The sequence below is a fragment of the Pan paniscus genome, chromosome 16 (assembly GCF_029289425.2).
Source record: "Pan paniscus chromosome 16, NHGRI_mPanPan1-v2.0_pri, whole genome shotgun sequence".
NCBI lineage: Eukaryota > Metazoa > Chordata > Mammalia > Primates > Hominidae > Pan > Pan paniscus.
In genome coordinates, this window is record NC_073265.2 from 74,434,947 (window position 1) to 74,457,391 (window position 22,445).

General features: G+C 59.5%; 1 protein-coding gene across 1 annotated transcript in view; it reads right to left on the reverse strand.

Moving 5' to 3' along the window:
- Window positions 1-5,854: 5,854 nt before the first annotated feature.
- LOC134729057 (A disintegrin and metalloproteinase with thrombospondin motifs 7-like) overlaps window positions 5,855-22,445 on the reverse strand; it is a 52,167-nt gene continuing 35,576 nt past the window's right edge. The window contains 16 exon segments of the mRNA XM_063596506.1: window positions 5,855-6,227; window positions 9,005-9,056; window positions 9,058-9,138; window positions 9,140-9,172; window positions 10,333-10,479; window positions 10,560-10,733; window positions 11,168-11,320; window positions 12,260-12,866; window positions 12,868-13,664; window positions 13,991-14,204; window positions 14,672-14,798; window positions 17,740-17,881; window positions 18,163-18,407; window positions 19,661-19,782; window positions 20,686-20,821; window positions 21,148-21,317. Of these exon segments, the coding sequence (XP_063452576.1) occupies window positions 6,070-6,227; window positions 9,005-9,056; window positions 9,058-9,138; window positions 9,140-9,172; window positions 10,333-10,479; window positions 10,560-10,733; window positions 11,168-11,320; window positions 12,260-12,866; window positions 12,868-13,664; window positions 13,991-14,204; window positions 14,672-14,798; window positions 17,740-17,881; window positions 18,163-18,407; window positions 19,661-19,782; window positions 20,686-20,821; window positions 21,148-21,317 (3,358 nt within the window). The 3' untranslated portion in view covers window positions 5,855-6,069.

Here is a 22,445-nt window from a genome sequence, read left to right on the forward strand (position 1 = left end):
ATAATTATTTTTAAAGTAATAGATTAAACCTGATAGGTTTTCCTGAAATGAAAAACAATCAGTTCTAAAACCAAAGCTGATTTTTAGAAAATGTGAAAATGTAAATCAACCCTATCCAAAATAGATTCTCTAAAACTTTATCTTACAGTCACTTTCAAATAACTATTCAAAAATGTAACTGCTATATTAATGTCTTAAAATAATTTAAAACATTTTAAAATACGAATACTGTAGCTTAAAACAAAGAATCTAGGGGAAGGAAAAGTAGAGAAAGAAATGCCAATTCCAGTCCAAGCTGTATTTGCCAAGTTTTCTTAGAATGACTTTTACCGATTTATGAATTCTTATACACAGAATGCATGATGGAAATACTGATTTTTGTCTAAAGTGGCATTATTGACTGCTTCTGTGATGCTACTGCAATGTAATAAATTATTAGATGGTTTCAAGGTGCTGTTTTGCCTAAAAATTTTGTGTGTCTTCAAAACTATAGTATTAAAGGTATTGAGACTGTGCAAATGCTGGGCATGCTTGGCATGAGATAATCGGTTTTTATTCTTACAAAATTGTAACCATGTAAGTGTGTTTATTAAAAGAACACAAACTAAAAAAGTTACAGGAATTAAAGTTGTGGGATGAAAAAGTTACGGGATAAAAAATACTGTGGAAGAGTTGTGGCAAAAAAAGTTGTGGGAAAAAAGTAAAAAAAAAAAAGTTTTATGAAAAGTTTTTTTTAAAAGTTCTGAAAAAGAAGTTACGGGATTTAAAAAAACATCATGGGATAAAAATAAAAATAAATAAAAGCAGGCCCCTGTCAGCATAAGCCTGGAGAAGTGGGTCTGGAGTCTTCACCCCCACCATGTCCCTACAACCCCTCCCCAGTCAGCCCTTTACCATTAGGGTAGCAAGACAAGACCCTTGTCTAATGGAGGGAGACAAACAGACCCTTTACCACCTTGACCAAGGCTGAGTCCTTACATTTCTGGATGATGATGTTTGTTATTTAAGAGCCAGAGGTTGGTGGAGTTGGTTTGTTTGGAGGAGGTCTGACGGCCTCCTTACTCTCACCAAAGCAACTTTTCCCTCAGGGGGGCTCCCATCTTCTTACTCAGAGAGGCAGCTGAGGCGGGACAGTGGAGTTAACTGTAGACCAGGCCAGGGCACAGGCTGCTGGGGGTGCCCCCCCTTCCCCCATGTACATACTGTAGCTGTGTAACATTCTGTATCGTACCTAGCGGAGGTTGCAGCTGGTATATGAGGAAGAGGTTCTTATAATTATTCGCGGCTGGGAAACTTATTCATTGTTAGCATAGGAGCGATGATGGGGGCGGGGATGGGGTCATGGCTCCCTGGTGATGGGACCCCTTTTTTGTTTTGTTTTGTTTTTTTGTTTTTGTTTTTGTTTTGCTTTGATTTTGGAATAAATGGATTTAGCCATACTGCTCGGCCTGGCATGTTCCCGTTTCCCTCACTGGGGCCTGCAGTTTTTCCCACTCAACGAGGAGCCCCAGAGTGTCTCAGCATGTCCAGCTGGGCTGTGGGGAATCTTCCAGGCCTGTTACCTGTATGCTGCCTGGTGACACCTGGTGGATTTCACGAGGACTGCCATGGCGCCTATGGAGTATAGTCCGGCCCTGACAGCCAACAGGTTGAGAAGCCTGATCTAGCTGTGGTCAGGAAGACAGATACCAGTGCCCAAGGGCACTGACTTCCATCCACCCCAGGTGTCTTCCATTCCATCCCCCTGCCTCCCTCTCCTGTCTGCACCGGGTGGCCTGTCTGTCCCTCCAGAGTGCCGGCTGCCCCGCAGGCTCCCTCCAGGCTGAGTTCAGGGCCCTGTGCCCTAGTGGCCAGAGCCGGCTTCACAGGATAAGAGCCAGCTAAGCTCCAGGGACTTTCCAGGGAAAGTGTCCCTTGAAAAGGGTGTGACCTTTTCACTGCTGCCAACAGCACCCTAAAAATGGCTTGGCCTTTTCCCTCCCCTGAGCTCCATAGAGAACACAGCCAGCAGAGGACACATTCTCTGTCATTCAGAAATGGGTTTCTCAGCCGAGGGACAGCAGGACTGGTAGAGACTGTCAGGCCACACGGCTGCCTGCACAGTGCCGCCATGCTTGGCTAGAAGGGCGGGAGGGATGGCAGGGGCTGGCTGTCCACAGGCCGCGCATGTCCCAGAAGCTCACTGGAGGTGGTGCACTTTGGAGGGGCGATGTCAGGAGACAGCTTCCTCTTGCTGGGCTACAAGACTCCACAAGCACAGCACAGGGACTGATTCCCAATTCTAGAGGTGAGGCAGTCGACCACATGTATATATGTATATATATATGTGTGTGTGTGTGTGTGTTTGTGTATGTGTATATATATGAGAATTTATAGCTATTTACAGAACAGGGCAGAGGCATACCACAGAGGGGGCACAAGTTTTCAGCAATGGTCAAACCTGGACGTGTCAGCTCACCGCTACAACAGACTTAAGTCACAGATGAAGGGGGCTGGCTTTGGGGCTGGGGGAGCCACTGTCAAGTCACAGGACACCCGCCCAGGCAGGCTTGGAAAGGGAGGTCTCTGAGAAGAGGAGGGATGTGTTTAGAGGTCGAAGTGGGGCCTGGGGCTCTCAGGATGGGATGGACTTGCCTGACCCGATCAGCTGGCAGTTGGAGAGAAAGCAGAGAGAAAACGGGTTAGAGAAAAGCCAGAGCTGGTGAGGCAAGTGCAGAGTATGGGTGCGCTGCAGCAGCTGTGGAGGGCCGGGGAGGGGACGGCGTAGGTGTGGGCATGGCAAGGTTCCTGGAAAAGAGCGGCTGGAAGGGAAAGGGGAGGAAGATGGAGGGAGAAGCCGGAGCTTCATAGGTAGTGCCTGGGGGCTGCGGCGGCCCTCCCCAGCTCACACACGCTGGCCTCTTTCATGGCACCCAGGCAGTCCACCCATAGTTCAGATGAATGCTCAGCCCCCTCGGGCTTCTCTCTTCTCTGGTCACCCTGTCTTCCAACTCACGGCCCAGGGCCACCTCTTGCTTGGGGAGCCCCACCCAACAGCCACCAGGCCTGATAGAAAGGGAACACTGCTTGAACCAAAAATGGTGAAGCTATAAGGGATGGATGATTGGAGTGAGCGCCAGAGGTCCCTCTGGGTGGTCCGAAATCCCAGGGTCCTCTGAAGGGACCCTGGGGAAGGCAGGGAGGGCAGGTAGCCGGATGCCACTGGCCATAGACGTATAAGTCTAAGAGGGGAGCCTCAACTGGTTGGCGGGGGTGGGGCTGCAGGTTGCATAGGTGAGGCTGGGCCCTTCCTGCTGGGAAAAGCAGAAGAGGGAGAGTCCATGGCAGGAGAGGCAGGTGGGCTCGCTAGGCGGAGCTCAGCTGGGCCAGCAGGCACTGTGGTCCCCTTGGCTGAATAGCACAGGCGACCCCTAGGAGCAACAGGCCAAGGTGTGTGAGCCTGCTGGTTGGCGATAGTGCTTCAGTGGGGGCCAGGGACCCTGCCTTCGGTCACACACTAGCAGCTATGGTGGTACCTGGGAGGGAGGGAAGGGGGCTGTGTGTCCCCACCTGGCCTGTGGAGTGTGGAGTGTGTTGTGGGATGACCGTGTGTATGGGACTCTCACCTAGATACCACTGGATTGCCGACAGATAGATGAGGTGGGACCCTGACTATCACCCCTGCTTTGCAGTGGATTTGGCTCTCAGCACTCCCAGGCTGGGAGCTGGATACCTGCCCTGGCAGCATGACTCAGACTGCACGACAGGTACGGCATGCCCAGGATGATGTTCCTAGGGACTGGTTCAGTGTGTGGGTCAGAGGCAAGTCGACAGGCCCTGCTCCTTACCCCTTGGAAGGGACTGCCACCAGGGGCAGTTCTGACTAAGGCCTGGGAACCCATGACTCAGAGCGTGGGTCCCCAGGTCTTGCTGGGCCAGCCTGGCTGCTGCAGGCAGACAGGAAGCACGCCTGACGCTCCTCCACCCTCGGTCAGCACAGCGGGGCTGGGACTCACGCTAGCCTTCCCAGCAACTTGCTTTCCTGCGTGAACTCTGGCAGGCTGCCCTTTCTGTGCAAAGCCATAGCTGGGGCCTGCTCGGGGCCCTCTCCCTCTTTCACCTGCTCAGCGTGGCCTGGAACTTGGAGGTGGGCAGTCGGCGCCTAGGATGGGCCTGTGTCACTAGGGCATGTGTCCTTGGGCCAGTTACTTCCTCTTAGAGCCTTGGGCTCCTCCTCTGAGAATGGGGCATGTTGGTGTGAAATGAGGTGAGCATGTTGAGTTGAGGAGCAGCAGGACAGGCACCTGCAGGCAGCCCCCCTGGCCACGTTCCCCTCCCTCCCTTCCAAGTCCTGGGACAGACGCTCATCACCAAGGGGTTCAGCCTCTGATGCTCTTTCTTGGTCTCAGTCCCTAAGGAGTAATTTTTTTTCTTTTCTTTCTTTTCTTTTCTTTGAGACGCAGTCTCCTCCCTCTGTCGCCTAGGCTGGAGTGCAAAGGCGTGATCTCAGTTCACTGCAACCTCTGCCTCCCAGGTTCAAGCGATTCTTCTTCCTCAGCCTCCCAAGTAGCTGGGATTACAGGTGCCCACCACTGCACCCGGCTAATTTTTGTATTTTTTGTAGAGATGGGGTTTCGCCACATTGGCCAGGCTGGTTTCAAACTCCTGACCTTAGGTGATCCGCCCACCTCAGCCTCCCAAAGTGCTGGGATTACAGGTGTGAGCCACCGCGCCCAGCCAGGAGTGAATTTCAGTGGTGTCCTCTCCATCCCCAGCATACACCCAGCCCTGAGCGGCCGCGGCTGCCACATGCAGGCTCCAGGGCTACACTTGCTTTTCGTCCAGGCATGTCATACCCTGGAGAGTAGAATGTGAAAGGTGACCCCTGTAGGCTGCAGGGTGGCCTCTCTGAACCTTAGTGTCCCCCACCTGTAGAAGGGGCGTAACACCTTCCAGGGGGAGGGCTGAGGAGGAAATTGTCAACGGCTGAGTCTAAGGCTCACAGCCAGAGGCCAGGGTCGGATCCAGGGCTGGGCCTGGGCCTGGGAGGACAGTGTCCGCCCCTTCTCCAGCCTCCCGCCCCTGGTCAGGCCAGGACCCTCTTCAAAGCACCTTCATGCCCATCTGTTCCCAGCTGTGGGCACCACTGTCTGGCTCCATGGGACTAGATTTTATGGGAGGGGAAGGGGCTGTGGGTAGGCAGGTACCAGGTGCTGGACCATAGATCAGCATGGTAGGAACCTGTTGCTTGGGCTGGTGGTGGGAAAGGGGCCACTCCAAGGCAGTGGCAATTAGCCCAGCCCTATCTCTGGGCACAGAGATGAAGGGACACATGGGGACACAGTAGGGCAAAATTGGCCAGCCTGCTCTTCCCCTCTCTGCCCGCTTTTTGCAGAAGAGTCAACAGATAGAACAGACAGAGCCAGGGAGGTGCCCATGGGGGCCCCAGTCCCCACCACTCCAGGGGGCAGTCCCTGCAAGTGACAAGGTGGGCTCAATCCCTGTGGAACAGGTCTCTGAGGACCACAGAGTGGGGCCCCAGGGAAGGCTGGGAGCCTGAGCTGAAGGCAGGCAGCAAGTAAGGGCCAAGCTGTGCCCCTGCCCAGAAGACCCTCCTGCCCCCAGAACCCCACCCTCTGCAGACAGGCCTCCCTGGGCAGCAGCCCCCCGGCTTCCGAGGCCTTCCGTGCCTCACCAGATGCCATGCTCTCAGGGACTCGTTTGCTACGCTGCCCCCTGCAGCTCTGCCCCAGAGGAGCAGGTGAAAAGCCGTGCCTGCCGAGGTGCTGCAGCGGTGGAGTTTTGGGCAGAGGGGTCGGGGGAAGAGTTTCTCACTTTTAAGATTCCCCAAATCCAAGATGAAGTCACACTGTGCTTTAGAATGGTAGACGCTCATTTATGTAAAATCATAATAAATGTTACACAAACTGTTAGAATAAAAATATACCTTTTTCGAGGGGGAGGAGCTCCCCAGCCTGCCGCTGGGTAGTGAGAGGGGGTTAGCACCATTAGGCCGTAGGGGGCGGGAGCTCCGCCACAGCCCGTGGTGGGCACTGAGGTCTGTCGGTCGGTCTGTGCATCCTGGCACCGTCAGTGGCGGGTGACCCGCTGATGGCCTCGGGAGGGGGCGCCGTGGCTGGGCGGAGAGCACGAGCGGCAGCACTGGGTGCGGACGGTGGGCAGCTGGCAGCGGCCCAGTAGGCACAGTGTCTCACAGAACCCGAAGGACAGGCGGTCCCGCTCACAGCCTGGAGTGGGGGGGGCAGAGAGGCATCAGAACCAGTGGTTTGGGGTACCCAGAACCTGGCTCCCCACCCCAACCACCTTAAGGAGGCTCCAGCAGCTCCCCACCAAGCAGAGAGCCCCGGTTTTTGGAGCGGCTCCCAAACCGGAGTTGCAGGTCTCCAACTGTTGGTGTCTCTGTCCCACCTACTCACGGCCGACCCCAGGACTCGAGAACGGGCGCTGCTGGGCTGAGGTTTCTGGAGGAAAGGTCCTGAGACCCAACCCTGACCCCCTCACATGCCTGTTAAAGAGCCTGCCCAGGGCGACGCCCTGCCATCCCATCTCCATCCTTGCTCACCCCTGGTGTTCCCCGACAGATCCTGGCACAGAACTGCGGTCCCGGGGCCTCCTGCCAACCTGCAGCGGCCTCTGCCCCCGACTCCCGCCACCGCCCCCTGCCCCAGTGCATCTGTCCTGCCAGACCTCCGTGACCACCTCCAGCCACAGGGGCTGTACACAGCCTCGGGTTCTGAGTCACAGGTCCCATCTCCCAGGCCAGCCTCCCACTTCCCAGGTGGGCCACGAAGCCTAGAGAGAGTGGGCCCTACAGGCTGTCAGCAGAAACCAGGGACTAAGCCCAGGCCCAGTGGGGAGGGAGGCCGGCTGCAGGCTGTGCTTGTCAGGGCTGAGGCTTGGCTGGGCCCTCCTGCCCCGTGGTTATCACAGCCATTTTGGGAAGTGGCTTGTTTCCAGCCTCCTGGCCTTGCTCCTGATGCCACTGCCACTGCTGACAGCCCCCACCTGCCGCCTGGGCCCTGCTTACTCCAGCAGACCTCCCTGGGGAGGAAGAGCGGGAGGACAGCAGCCAGCCCTGTGCCAGGGACATCCCTCAGGCCCGGCAGAGGGCACGAGGCAGCAGGCAGGCTCCTCCACCCCAGCTCCAGGCAGAGCTCCAAAGTGCACATCTGCAGGCCTGCATCCTGGTCGCCCGGGGTGACCTCAGACAAGCTGCTTCACCTCTTGGGCCTCGGTTCCCTCCTCTGTCAACCCCACCTCCACAGCAAATGGATGTGGCCATGCTGTGTCACTGCAGCGACCGCACACTCTGGAGTTTCCCGGCTTTCCCCCTGTCCCGCCAACTATCCCACAGACCAGCAAAACATCCTGGGAATTCCAGGTCTCAAAGTCCAAGACACCTTCCCAGCTGCCCCTCCACTGTTCACTGGTGGCAGAAAACTCCTCACTTAGGACAGCTTCCAGTTCAGCCACCTAACCAGCCCCCATAGCCCACTCCCTGCAGCCCACTCATACCCGCCCCTGGGAGACCTTGCAAGCCCAGAGCCTCCTGGGCCATCCGTCCTTGGTTCTAGGCCCCCAGGGGCCTCAGTTCCTGTTCTCTGCCCCATCTGGTCCTCATCCCCTGAGATCATAACCACCCCACTCCCTGTGGCCAGCTCTAGCCATGAAGGCGAGAGATGTGATGCCAGAACCCAGCTCAGGCAGCACACAGGAGTGCTCTGAGATGCTGGCTGGGTGCGTGCTGAGGGCAGGCAGGACAGGGTGGGGGCACTGCCACTGGGCCTTGAGATAATGGGGTTTGTGGCAGGAAGGCCACCCCTGCCAGAGGCAGGGTAGCAAGGCATGGCAGCGAGGCATGGCAGGGGCCACTCTGAGCCCAAATGAGGGCTGCCCAGGAGCCAGCGCAGGTAGAGAAGGCTGCATTGGACAAGGGGAGAAGGCAGACTGGGGAGATTGCAGGGGGCCCCGAATGCCAGCTTGAGGGCCGTGGCTGAGGACTCTGTCCTAGGCTCAGGGGGCAGACAGCCAATAGCACAAGGGCTGCAGCTCTTCAGGCCACAGCTCCTGGATTCCTTAGACTGGCAGGGTCAGCCCCAGGCCCTCTCCCTGACCTTGCAATTGGGGATGACAGTGGCTTTGGGGAAGGGGTAAAAGCCGCCTTCCCTGAGCACCACCTGGATCCCCACGCAGTGCTGCGCCCTTCATGCCCAGACCTCACTTATGCAAGGATGGGGCTTGGCAGCCCCTTTATTCAGCACATGAAGGCCCTGAGAGGGAAATGGAGCCCAAGGCCACACAGCTGGTGAGGGGAGCCCAGGTGACACTCCAGGGCCACCCCATTTCCTGCCCTCAGCACTGCTGAGAGCAGCTGGGGCTGCAGGAAGTCTGTGAGTGTGAGAGTGTGTGTGTGTGTGTGTGTGTGTGTGTGTTGGAGGCAGGGGGGTGGGATATCCAGAACCACCTCTAGCTCAGGCCCTTCCACCAGGACCCAGCTGGCCAGGAAACCCCCCACCACTGGGATTAGCAGGACCCTGGAAGGGAGGCCCTTCCTGTGGTTCCATTGCTCACTCTAGGCAGTCCTCTGGCCAGGGAATGGACAGGCCAGGGCTGGGGAGGGGACAGGGACTCACCCAGGCCCAGTTTTCACACAGCTTCAGGGACATCCCTGGTCTCACTGTGGGAAGACTGAGACCCAGAGGGGAAAGAGCTTACCCAGGTTCACACAGCAAATCAGGGGCCAAGGCCACTCCCTCTACTCACCGGAGGTCAGAAAGCTGCCTGCGGGATGTTGTGTAGCTGGGACTCCTCTTGACTGACTCCCAGCACAGCCCAGCCTCCAGCATGGGATCCTGTGGCATCAGGATTTTCCAGTGGCTCATGAGCCCAGACTACAGATGGAGCCAGCCGGTGCCGTGGGTGCAATGGTTTGAAGACCCAATTTCCCCATCACCCTTCCCGCCCCACCTCACTTCAGCAGAGAGCTTGGGGTCGGGGGACTCACGGGGAGGCTCGACGGGCTCACAATCCTCGGTGCCACACAGCCGGGAGCTCACAAGGCCAGGCCTCATGGCCACACTGGTCACTGTCTTCCTCGGGTAGCCCCGTCTGGGTGTTGACACACTTGACCAGTGTGTGACCACTGGATGCCACCACCACAGGGGCCTGAGCACTGGGGGGAGCAGGGGAGGAATGAGTGTCTCCAGGGCCAGCCCTAGCAGTGGGGGCAGGGACACCTCCTCTGGGAAGCTGTCCCTGCGCCCTGTGCCTGACTGGCCTGCCCCTGCTCCCAGCCGCCCTCTCAGTGCCTCCTGGAGGACCTGTTCCCATTCCTAGAGCCCACTTGGTGCTGGAACCCCACTCTCACTTGTGGGATCGGCTGCTGCAGAGGGAAGGGGCATGAGAACCATGGGACAGCCCTTGGGGCGGCAGGGCAGTGAGCCCCTCACACGGGACATGCCTGAGAGGCCTGGGCAGGGGCCCCGGGATGGAGCCCTGATGCAGCAGTGAGCAGAGACGTGGGCGAGACACCGCTGTGCCCGAGGGACAGGGCAGAGGACCTGCCGCAGCCCATGGGCAGGAGGGGTGGAGACAATTTCACAGCCGGGGCCCAGCCCGCCAGGCTTTGTTGTTAACAGGTGCAGGTCTGAAAGCCCTAAACATGTGCTGAGTCTGTGCCAGTGTCGTGCTGTGCCCGGCCCTGTGCTTTGTTGCGTTCCTCCATTTAATCCTCCTGACCCTCCTCTCCCAAAACCGTCCCAATTTTACAGATGAGAAAACTGACCCAGCAAAGCAAAGCAACCTGCCCAGAGTCACTCAGCAGCCAGTCGGACAAAGACTCAAACGCTGGCCCAGCTGACTCCCGGACCCAGCTCAGGGCCCAAATCTGACATTTCTGAACCCCTCAGTTGCAAACAGGCCCAGCAGAAGGTGTCCTGCCCATCTGAGGCCCCTCTTCTGCCCCCTTCTGCCGCTGGCCTTTGCTGGGCTCCCTGATCTCCCCAAGCTCATCATTCCTGCCTCAGACTTCACACCTGCTGTCCCCTCGATCCCTGTCCTTGGCATCACTGACTCCTCCCTCGGGTCTCGACCCCAGACCCCTCCTCGGAAGGCCTTCCCTGACATCACAGCACACGTGCCCTTTCCTTGTCTGTTTCTCCCTGTCAGGTGTGAGCACCAGCACGGCAGGGCTTCGTCCACTGACTGCTGCATGTGCAGGGGCCACAGAGAGCCTGGCTCACAGCACACACTCCACAGCTCCTTCACCCAACCCAGGACTGACCAGGCACTACCAAGCACTTGCTCCCTGCTCCCCCCCACAGCCTGGCTCACCTGGCCCCAGGGCCCCACCACCCACTGTGTGCAGGGGTGGGTGTTGCAGGGCCGGGTGGTGTTGGGTCTCAGTGCCTCCTCGCAGAGGTCTGGCTCTGGGCAGGTCACCAGACGCTGCTGCTCACCACCGCCACAGGCCTCGGAGCACTGGGTGGGCAGGGAAGGAGTCAGGGCACAGCCAGGGTCTGAGGGTGTCCCCTCCCCCCAACTCAACGCCCAGGCCTCACCTCCCTCCAGGAAGACATGTACCAGCTGAGGCAGGGCTGGGCCCCGCAGGGCCAGTGCACAGGCAGCTTGGCAGGTCCAGGCTGACAATGGAAGGGCCACAGTGGCCGGAGGTCCCATGTGTCCACATGCTGCATGTCCCACACTGAGGAACCTCTGCCACAGCTGTGGGAGCACTGGGGACCGAGAGACTTGTGTGGACACATCCCCACGTGCAGGCCCACAGGCATGACCCCGTGAGGCATGTGGCAGGAAAGGCATCAGACCCACGCCCCAGCTGGGGGCAAATCCCTGAAGAGCCCCAGCGAGAGGCCAAGGCTGGCAGGCCCCAGGCCAAAGGTGGCATGGCCAGGGGCTGCCATGGGCTGGGACAGACAGAGAAAGGGAGGAACAAGTCCAGATGGGGTCAAAGATACAGAGGAAAGGAGACAGGTCAAGCCAGACAAAGATGAGATGACTCCCAAGAGATTCGGAATCCGGTGCGATCAGGCATGTAGACATGCAGCCTGGAGCCCTCCCCTTCCCTGCCGCTCTCGGAACACAGGCCGTGGGGAACCAGTGCTCCACCCCATGCCCTGGGGATGCCTGTCCTGGCTCCATCCTCATGCACCTTACTCCAGTTGCCTGAGTGCCAGGTGGCACAGGGCCACAGGTGGCAGCGGCGGGCAGGCTGGGGCCGGCCAGCAGGGTCGCAGTCCTCATCCCGGCTGGAGCTACAGCGCACCGGCCTCCAGAGGGCACCCAGGCCACAGGTGGTGGAGCACTACGGGGCACAGACCCGTGAAAGCCAGGCAGATCCCATCCTCGCCAGGCCTCCACAGCCAGGAAACTACCCACCTAGGCTAGCAAGACCTCAGCAAGACAGGGACCCTCTTCTGGGCCTCAGTTTCCTTATTTGCAAAATAGGCTCCTCCACCCACCTCCCAGGAAGACCATGAGAATGAAAAGTCAAATCCCCCCAGCAAGCAGCCGTCCCTGCTCACATGGGACAAAGGGCCTGTGTTCCAGTGTCATTGGTGCAGAGGTTCGGGGGAGGAGACCCTGTGGGCACCCCTGACCAGCTATCCTGACCAGCCTCGTCGCTTCCCAGAGGCACCAGGGAAGGAAGGCTGGGTCCTGGTACCAGCAGCCAAATCGCTGGCTATCCCCGCGCAAAACAGGCCCTGTGGGCTTCAGCCTGCCCCTTCCCACCCCAAAATTAGGAATCTGAGCAGAAGCTTGCTTCTCCTGCAGCGACCATCTGGGGACCCAGGGAGGGGGCACTAGCCAGCTTCTTTCATGCAGCTCAGACGTCTGCAGGTCACTGCCAAAGGAGGGTGGAGCCACTGAGGGCAGAGCCAGGTAGCAGTGGGCTGAGTCCAGCCTGGAGGAGCCAGGCAGAGCCTCAGGGAAGCTGCTGCCTGTTGGGCAGGACTGGGCCTGGCGGCCACACAGGGACCCTCCCCACTGCGCAGCTGTCTGAGCCAGCTCCATCCTGGGGCATGCTGTGCTGCCAGAGTGTGCCTGCCCCTGCCTTCCCTGAGGCCCCCTGTGCTGCCCAGGAATGGGCCCCAGGTCCCCTCATTCCCCTAATCCTGGGAACCCCCGCCCCAAGGAAGGCGAGACAGACGGCGCCTGTGTCCCACTCTGCTCATTTTCAGATGAGGAAACAGCCACCAAGGTCCCACGCAAACTCCCTGCCCGCCCAGCCCACACCACTTGCCTCGCTCCAGTTTCCCACTTGTCAGCTGGCATTCCTGACAACCAGCGGGTCCGCGGGGGGCCCCGCTTCAGCCAGGCTGGGAGCCAGCGGCTGGGTCTCAGGGACTCTGTGGCTGTTGGCAGGGCTGTCCCAAGCTGGCGTGGACAGCAGCCTAGAGCTCAGGGGCACCTCAGGGCTGAGGGACTCAGGCTGACCCTTGGGTCCTGGGTTCAGGGCAGGCTCAGGCGTGTGCCCGAGGCCAGTCAGGGTTGTGGGGAGGAAGGTCCCCCACACTGCCACAGTCTGAAGGTCCCATAAGCCTGGTCCTGGGGTTGGGAAGGTGGGAGTCCCCGGCTCCAGGGGACTGTCCTTGCCCTTCATCTCTGGCAGAGGGGCTATGGGAGGAGGAGGGAGAGAAGCCACCCCAACAGTGGGCCACAGTTCACTATCCACAGGCCCCAGGCCACCCTCCAGAGCTGACTCCCAGGCTACTGTCCCTCCTGTCCACAGCTCCGCCACGTCAGGACTAGGAGAGGAGTGGGTGCTGCTGACCGGGTACAAAGTGGGCAGCGTGGGGCTGGGTCTCGGGGGCAGGTGGGGTGCTCCGCAGCCCTCGGGTTCCTCATCATTTGAAAACCTCATTGGTCCTGTCCTGCCATGGAGAGGGCAGCTGGCTCTGGCTGTCCTTGCCAACTGGGAAATCATTTTGGCTCTCAGGGGCGGCAGGCGTCTGCAGGCCATCAGTGGAAACCCTGGGCCAGGGCAGGCTGGGGAGCCCAAGATCTGGGGCCCCTATGGGGGTGTCTTCCTCAGGCAGGAAATTGATCAAAGGGTTCCCAGGGGTCTGCTCTGAGGGTGGGGGTGGGGAGCGGCCGGCCTGACTAGGCCAAGGGCTCGGGGACCAAGGTCCCGGTGCCCCTTCCTCCTTGGCTGCAGGAGGCTCTGTGGCAGGCACGGGGCTACCCGTGGAGGGCGCAGCAGGACGGCTGTGTGGTGGGGGCGTCTGATCCCCTGTCCCCGCCAGGTCTAGATTGGGCTCCTCAGAGGGCCCGTAGGACAGATCCTCGTGGAAGCTGATGAAATTGTAGTCGTAGTAGAAGTCGTCCACAAACACGGGCCCCGGCAGGTCCAGCTCTGGAGCCTCCTCCTCAATGGCGTTGCCCATGGTGCCTGGCTTGGGTGATGAGGCGGGTGAAGGGCGTGGGGCCAGGTGGCGCGGGATGAAGTCAGCCTCATTGAAGAGCTCGTGGCTGGAGGAGCCGCTGCCTCAGCCTTCAGGGCCCAGTGTGTCCAGGGGCCACCGACAGGGTGGCAGAGAGCAGGTGACTTCGCTGGCTGGCTGCTGGGCCTCGTCACAGGGGACACCGGTGTCACTGATGCAGAGGACATTTCGGTGCTGAGTCCCTTCCTCATATGTCACTGAGCACTGCGGGGAAGCCAGGGTGAGGGGCTTAGCCTGGGAGGCAGGCTGCCAGGGGACACTGGGGCAAGGCTGGGTAACCTGTCCACTGCCTGATGTCAGAGTGGCAGAGACCCCAGCCCGCCCTCTCTGGCCCTTCCCAGCTCAAGGCCATGACTGTGGCCATGCTTGCCAGGGGCTTCCTGATCCCTGAGGCTTTAGAGTCAGGGGCTGGACCCTGGAATGCCCAGGTTCCCTCCCACCCACAAGGTCTCCAGGAAGGCTGTCTGCCTCCCCGTAGCTGAAGACCAAGGGTGGAGCTGGAGGCGGGCCCCCTCCCATCCCACACTCACCTGAGACCAGTTCCCCACAGCCTAGGTGGCTGGACAGGGCACGTGGTGGTTGCAAGGGGTTTCAGTAGGGGGCCAGGGAAGGTGTTCACAGGCGGGTGGCTTCAGGGCGCTCTGCTCATCCAGCCCCACGCTGCAGATGCAGAGCACAGCCTGGCAGGAGAGGCCCCCAGGCCCGCAGGAGCTGGAGCACAGCTGCCACTCACCTGCCCACCACCTGCTGAGGGCACACAGGTCTCATCAGTATGGCATCAGACAGGTGGCATTGGCAGGCTCACCAGCAGGGAGGGCCAGGCTGGGTTTCCAGGACCTCGGGGTTTGGACAGTGCCAGAAGCCAGTGGATGATTCTCCAGAGCTCCAAGCTCAGGTAAGTGTCCTGCCCTCAAAGTCTGGTGACAAGGCACAGCCCCTCCACTCCTGCCACCCTCCCCTCAGGGAAACTGAGCATGACCTGAGGCCTATTTCCACATCCAGGGACCCAAAGAGGAGGACCATACGTGTCCAGGCTGGCCCAGGCTGGGGTGAGGGGTGACCGGGGGTTGGGGCTTCAGCCTTGGGAAGAGAATGAAAGCCCGGCTCCCTCTGCTCCTCCCCAGGGCCTCCGGGGACCCAGATGTAGGGGCCTGTGGCAGACCCAGGATGCCTGGGGGTGGGGAGTTGGTGGGGGATGGGGGCGGGCTCACCTGGCAGGGCAGGGCGGCTGGCTGCACTTCCTCTGGCAGTCATCGGGCCGGCCCAGGGGGTCACAGTGCTGCTCGTCCACGGGCCCTGCCTGCCGCTCCGAGCAGTACACACTCTGCCTCTGCACACCTAGGGGCCATGGCGCTCAGCCTGGGACTGGCACCCAGGTGCCCACCGCCCAAGACCCAAAGACACCCTCTCTGCCAGAACCCTCCCAGAACAGCGCCTTACTGCCCATGTCAGGATGCCTTACTGCCCATGTCAGGATGAAGGCAGACCTCCACCGTCGCCTCCTTGCTGTCCTCCTGGTTCTCACCCACCCCCTCTCCTATGTAGCTTCCCCTCTGACTGCCCCTGGAGGGGTGGCAGAGTGTGGAGGTTTAGTGGGTTGGGTGCCCAGACCCTCTGCATCCTAGCTGAGATGCCTGGGCAGCTCATTTGGCCTCTCTGAACCTCAGCGTCCTCCTCTGTGAAGTGGGAGCGACAATCCTGCCTCTGCCATGTCCTGGAGGGAGGACTGCATGTGTTCTTGCATGTGCAGGCTCGGCCCGTGCCCGGCACATCCGAAGAGCTCGATCCATGCCAGCTGCTGCTAGCATGCAAACCCAGCCGTGGCTCCTGCCACCTTCCCCTCAGGGAAACTGAACGTGACCTGAGGCCTATTACCACAGCCAGGGACCCAAAGAGGAGGACCATAAGTGTCCAGGGTGGCCCAGGCTGGAGTGAGGGGTGACCGGGGGCTGGGGCTTCAGCCTTGGGAAGAGAATGAAAGACCAGCTCCCTCTGCTCCTTCCTGGGGTTGGCTTGGGTGATGAGGCGGGTGAAGGGCATGCGGCCAGGTGGCGCAGGATGAAGTCAGCCTCATTGAAGAGCTCATGGCTGGAGGAGCCGCTGCCTGAGCCTTCAGGGCCCAGTGTGTCCAGGGGCCACTGACACACGGTCCCACCATCCACACCCTTCCCAATGGCTCAGAGAATGTCTGGACAAGAAATGGGGCATCAATGGACAGCCCCTGCTCTCCATCCCCACACCAGCCTTGGCACTGCTCCAGTCCTTTACATCCTCTGCCACTGTCCAACCTGGGGACCTTGCACAGCCACGTTCCTCACCTTGGACACTCACTTCCATACTGCCTGTTGAGGCCCAGCTGCAGGACCCCGTCTGCTGGTGGCTCTGCCTTCTCTGCTCCACCCCCTGCCCCGTGGTCCCGAGAGTAAGTTGTCCCTCCCCTGAGCTGCCAGTCCCACATCCATCCCCCTCTTTCCTCACCAACAGAGTCTGATTTTATTCAAGGCAGCAGTGGGACCTGCTGAAAACACACCCCACTGCCGCTCCCTTGCAACTAGGGGGGTCTGGGACACAGTCCTGGCTCAGGAGAAAAAGGCACAAGTCCCTCGCTGGGAGTCAGCCCTTTCCTCTCTCCTTCTTCTTGCCTAGAACACTGCAAGAGCCCTGGAAGGGAGGACACCATCTGTGGCAAGCAGGAGTAGAGGGGAGGCTGCTATGGCAAGGATGGTGTGGCTGAGGGCCAGTCAGCTCCAGGTCCCGCCAGCTTGGACTGTGCACCTGGGACTTCCTGCCTGAGACAAAGAACCCCTGTCTGTTCCAGCCACCACAGGGCACTTGCCTCTGCAGACGCTCCTAAGTGGTCCACCTGCAAAGCAGCCAATTTGCTGAAAGACAATTCCCCAAATGTCTAGTGCTGCAAATGTATTTGTTGGTTTTCACGTTTGTCCAATTAAAGACACCTGTATTAGGCCAGGCACAGTGGCTCACGCCTCTAATCCCAGCACTATGGGAGGCCAAGGCGGGCGAATCACCTGAGGTCAGCAGTTCAAGACCAGCCTGGCCAACATGGTGAAACCCCATCTCTACCACTAATAAAAAATTAGCCAGGCATGGTGGTGCGTGCCTGTAAATCCCAGCTACTCGGGAGGCTGAGGAAGGAGAATTGCTGGAACCTGGGAGGCGGAGGCTGCAGTGAGCCGAGATCGCGCCACTGCACTCCAGCCTGGGCGACAGAGTGAGACTCCATCTCAAATAAAATAAAATAAAACAAAATAAAATAAAATAAAATAAAATAAAGACAGCTGTATTAGATAAAATGGGTTTCCTAGCTTTGGAAGGTATCTGCCCAGTTCTCCATTTTCACTTTGTCATCATAATAGCATTTGAAGGAATGCTCAAATGTCTGTATCTCAGATTCCCGATTCTGAGACCCTGAGGATACTGAGTGTCAACGATGGGAAGACTGAGGGGGAAAGGGGAGGACTAAGAGACAAAGCGGGAGACTGAGGTGTGGGGAGATCGAGGAACAGCAGGGCAGACCGAGCAGGGGGAGGAAGACCAAGGGGCGTCGGGTGGGGACTGGGGGGCTAGGGGGAGACCAAGGAATGGCGGGGGAGACCGAGCCAGGGGAGGAAGACTGAGGGGCGTGGCAGGGGTACTCGAGGGCCAGAGGGAAACTGAGGGATATTGGGGGGAGACTGAGGGGTATGGGGGGAGACTGAGAGGCATGGGGGGAGACTGAGGAGTATGGGAGGAGACGGAGGGGCAGAGGGGAGACTGAGGAGCAGTGGGGAGGAGACAAAGAGACAGAGAGGGGAGACTGAGGAGCATGGGGGGAGACTGAGGGAAATATGGGGAGGAAGAGTCGGAGTTAATGAAATTGCCCTACTTTTCATAAACAGTTCAGGGAAATAAGTCAGTGTGGTGAGGGGCCACTGGACTGGTCTCCGGGACGCAGCAGAAATGCAGGCACAAAACCTGCCGGAGCCGAGCAAGGACAAAATCAAGGGGGAGCTGTGTCCACTGGAGGGAGAACGCCAAGAGCTGCAGCACACTGAGTACACGCCGCGAGCCAGCACCCACCTGCCTCATCCATTTACCCTCCCAGTGGGCCTGGGGCATGGGGCGGTTGCTAGCCTCATCTCACAGATGGGGAACTGAGGCTCAGAGAAGCAAACTTCTAAACCCATGGTGGCCCAGCAGTGAGCTGGGAGCTGAAGCCAGTGTCCCTGTCCAGAGATGAAGCCCCTGCTGGCGGGGCTGTGCCTGCCCCACTTCTCACCTCTGCCGCAGGTGACTGTACACTTGGTCCAGGGCCCATAGTGCCAGGAGAACTCGGGCGGCGGGACCTCGCCGTGGCCACCTGCCTCCCCGTGGATGGTGTACTCGTAGTGCACCCCAGGGTTGCTCTCCTGGAACAGCAGCTGGGTGGGCAGGCGGGGGCCCGTGAGCACGAGGTGTCTTCTCCATCCACCCAGTCTTAAAGGAGCTGACCCCAGCCACCTCTGTGAACTGCAGCTACACAGTTGGGCCATTTTAAAGATGGGGAAACCGAGGTAGAGGCCTCAGCAGGAGGGTCTGGCTCAGAGCCAGGCTCTGTGACTAACCCAGGGCTCACTCCTCCAGGACGAGACCTACCATGGGAGGTGCTGGGCCTGGGGACTCCGCCTCTGCTCCCCCCGCCTGGGCCTCGGGAGGCAGGCACCTGGTTCCAGACAGGCTCCTTGGTGGGACCCGGGGACGTGAGGTTCTCCCAGTTGCCCCTGCGTGCGTATGTGACGGTGGTCCCTGCCACCTGGTAGTCCCCGTTCTACTGGATGGTCCAGCCACCATTGAGGAAGTACTTCTCCGGGTCCTCGCTCTGCAGTGCCAGGAAGTTGGCAGCCTCAGCCAGCTCCTGGATGCGGACCTCACGTGTGCTGGCTGGGATCAGCCCCACGTCCACATACCCTGTCAGGCAAGGGTTGTGCCCAGGGTGAGAAGCTTGCTTATCCCCACCTGCTCCCCTCACATCTCTCCCCACTTGCCTCCGCCTGCTGATGCCAAAGATTTCGCCATTAGCTTTAAAGTCTGAGCTCCCCAAATTGCTCGGATCGGTCATGGGTCACCAAAACCTTGCGGAGGTGCCATAAATCCTGACCCCGTGGCCATGCCCCGTCACTCCTCTCTTGGGGACCTAAACTGGTCTCATCATAAGGCTGGATCCATCCCCTACTCTAAGGGCCGGCTGGCATTCTCTTTCTAAAAAAAACCAAAGTGCCCAGGCCTTTCTCCTGGGACACCCTCCTCATCCCCACGCGGCCTGCTTTTATTCATTCACTTCCATCACACCCATCACGTGCCGCGCACGACTCTCAGCACTTCACATGTGTAAGCTCATGGGTAACGGCCCTATAGCATGGTACTATTGTTATCCCCGTTTTACAGATGAGCAAAGTGAGGCAGACAGGGAGAGTAACGTGCATGAGCGTCCTGCTGCAATATAAGCAGCCTCCAGGGCCAGTGCTTTATCCACCACACTGCACTGCATCTCTGGGATGAAATCTAAGCTTCTCAGCCTGGCACTCAAGGCCCCATAGTGGGCCCTGCCTTCCCTTCTTGCCTCCAGGGCTCTGGCGCAAGCTCTTTCCTCCATTTGGAATGCCCATTCCATCTCTTCTGAGTTTTATGATTCAGCTCAACTTCCGCCTCCTACAGGAAACCTTCCCTGACTTCCCCAGGCCAGGACCTTCTTCCTCAATGCTCCCACAGCCCTCTGGGCCTCCCTCCACTGCATTGATCACACCAGAAGGTTCTGTTCCCCTTCAGGACTGAGCGCTTCACCTGCATGTCCTCATCACCTAGCACACAGTCAGTACTTCAGCAACATGTGCAAAACAGACCAGAGGTGAGGGCATGGAGCTGGGGTCTCAGAAGATTCAGGAGGAGACGACCATTCTTTGAAAGGCCCAGGGGCCACACACAAGTCGGGGTGGCCCTGCCTGGGGTCTCTGGGACAGGAAGACTCCCCATGGGGACAGGTCTCTGCATGTGGGCCAGGGGTCCCCTGACTCCTGCAAGAATCCACCCCAGCAAGCCCTCCCTGCTTAGCCATTTCTAGGCTGGGTGGGGGCCACGAGGCCAAGGACAGGGGCCCGGGGGAGATGGGGAAGGGGCCACCAGGTGAAGAGCACACCCCTCCCCACAGTGGTCCCACCCCATACCCAGGCCCTCGGCCTCCTGGAAGGTCCTACTCACGGTGTGGCAGGTGGAGCCGTTGCCGTGGCACACGCCACAACGGTCCTCCATAGCGCCAGAGTCAATCTCAAAGTCACAGCCCCACGTTCTGCAACACACGAGGAGGGGAGGCCCCTGGTGCTGGCGGCCAGCCCTCTGTGGCCCCAGCACCGGGGGCCAGCCAGGGTCAGGAGAAGAAAGCTGGGAGTGGGGGTCGGGAGGCCTCTCTCCGGCCCTGCCCCACCCTAGCTGTGCCTCTGACCCAGGTGAACTTCTCTACCTCCCTGAGCCTCATAGTTTCCTCAGATGTGAGACAGGGAGACCCACCCCTCCCTTAAAGGCATGTCATGAGCATCACAAGAGACAAGAGAAGGGAAGAGTTCCGCAAAGCCTGCGGGCAGGCAGGGGATCTGACACGCCACGGGCTCCTGAGCAGCGCGTGCAGGGAATTTCAACGTCAAAGGCACTGGGGGTTGGCACCTCCCTCCTGGTCCTCCTCGGAGCCCAGGCCTTGATACCCCAGTGGTTTAGAGGGCAAGAAGCAAGGACAAGTAGGTGGCTGGAGACATGGGCAAAGAGGAGAGGCCATCGTTGTTATTAAAAATAAGAATATAAATTGTTACCAAACACTGAGGGCTACTCTTCGGGGCTCAGAGCCCTTCATGTCACCTGTGCCACCTCATTTAACCCCTCTATCAGGGAGCAAACCACTGCCTGGGGTCAGCCAGCCAGCAAGAGGTCAAGCCACTGCCTGGGCTCCGGTTTCCTGGCTGGGGCGGTGCTGGTGCAGGCATCCAAGGAGACGCAGTGGGGCGAGGCCTGACTGGGGGGGGTCTCCAGTGCCAGGAGGCGTGGTAGGGGCTTTGCCTTAGAGGTCATAGAGGGTAGGGGCTGGGAAGCCCGATGGTAGAGCATGGGGAGGGTGGCCCGAGGAGGACCAGGAGAGAACCTGGGGCCCGCCAGTGGGGCTGGGGGCAGGCAGTGCTGGGAGAGCCTCTTCCTAACCAGGCACACCTTACAGATGCCGTTGATGCAGAGGTCCCGGCTGGCTCGGACCTGGTAGCAGGGGGTGCCATCAACCACGGCGTCCCGCAGCTTCTCGGCAAAGTACTCATTCGCGGGCCGGCAGTGCAGCTCACAGGGGTTCACTGGGGGCCCAAGTAGAAGAGTCATCAGCAGCAGCTGGAGCAGGAGTATGGAGGCCACCAGGAAGACCCCTCCGTGACACACATCCATGGCAGGCTGGAGGCTCCCAAGCAGCACAAACATGCTGGAGGCTCCGGCTGGGCTGGTAGCTATCTGCAAGGCTGCAGACTGGGGAGCTAGGGGCGAGCAGCAGCCCCAGGGGACAGTGGGAGTGGCCCAGGCTTGGGGTGGAGACTGGGTCTCCTGCTTGCATCACAGGGTAACCTTGGACCCACACCCCGCTCGCCGCCCTCTGAGTCTCAATGTTTCCATGGGAGGCAGCACTCACCGTCATTGACCATGGGCACCCATGTGTGCAGCTGGCCCTTGTAGAGCATAGCGTCAAAGTGGCTGCACTGGACGTGGCGGAAGGAGGGGTGGCCAGCGGGGCAGGCCTGCAGGTTGCAGAGGCGGAAGCGCTTCCGCTTACCCACACAGTATCTGCCTTTGTATTTGGGCCTGTGGGGAGAACCGGGGTGGACCCCAGTGAGGGCCCAGTGAGTGCTACTGCATGGCCACAGCCCAGAGCAAGCAGCTTCCTCCTGCACCCACACCCCAAGATCCCTGCTGCCCAGCTTTGTGCACGCTGCTCCCCTCCCTTGGGTTGCCCACCCTGTGGCCCAGACACACCCTCCCTGTCTGTAAGGACCTGTGGGGAGGTGGCAGCAGGAAGCCTGAGCTCTGCCCCCAACCTGCTGTGTGATCGTGGACAAGTCTTCGGCCACCCTCTGGGCCTCAGTTTCCTCATGTATAAAGTGGGGTTGGGGCTGCCCCTGCAGAGGGCTGTTGAGAAGCTGGGACAAGCTGCAGGCATCACTGGCACTGGCTGGAGGGACTACTCCCAGTCTCCAGCCCATGACACCAGCATCCTAACGAGCCCTTGAGTCCTCAGCCTTCCTCCTGGTGGCAGTACCCCCAGCCTGGGTCTAAAGGAAGCGCCCAGAGCCCCAGCCAGCTGAAAGGTCTGACGGAGCACAGCTCCTGAAATCCTCCACATTTAGGCCAGGGTCGCTGGCCCCCACCCAGCTCAGACCTGGAGGCCAGGAGGCAGGGAGGGGCACAGGCCAGTCTTGGGTAAGCACAGGGCCCTGGGTGGGGCTGGCTGTGAACCCCATGCCTGCCCCGGGTGGCCTCCTGAAGTGAAGATCAGCCGGGTAGTGCCTCGGTCTACAGTACCACTGGCCTCTGCTTCTCACCAGATCTTCACACCCCCTGCGCCCCCCCATTTAGATGGGGAACAGAGATCCAGAGAGGTGAAGTCACTCACCTCAGGCCACCCCTTCAGTGCTGTCCCATCCTCCCAGCTGCTCCATCTCATCTCAGACCCTTGTTGTGCCTCTGAGGCCACCAAGCCCCTCCTGCTGAGTGCCCACTACAGATGAGCTGCAGGGCTGAGGGGATGGCCTGCATAAACTGCATTTGCCCCTGACTACGACTTTACTGGATGGGCACTGCTATTATACAGGTGGGGAAATGGAGGCCCAGAGAAGGGGTGAAGAGGGGATTCGAACCCTGAGCCATCTAAGGTCCAGGGCCCATGCTCTTCCCCACTGCCCTCTCCTGCCTCCTTCCAGCCAGCAGCTGCTT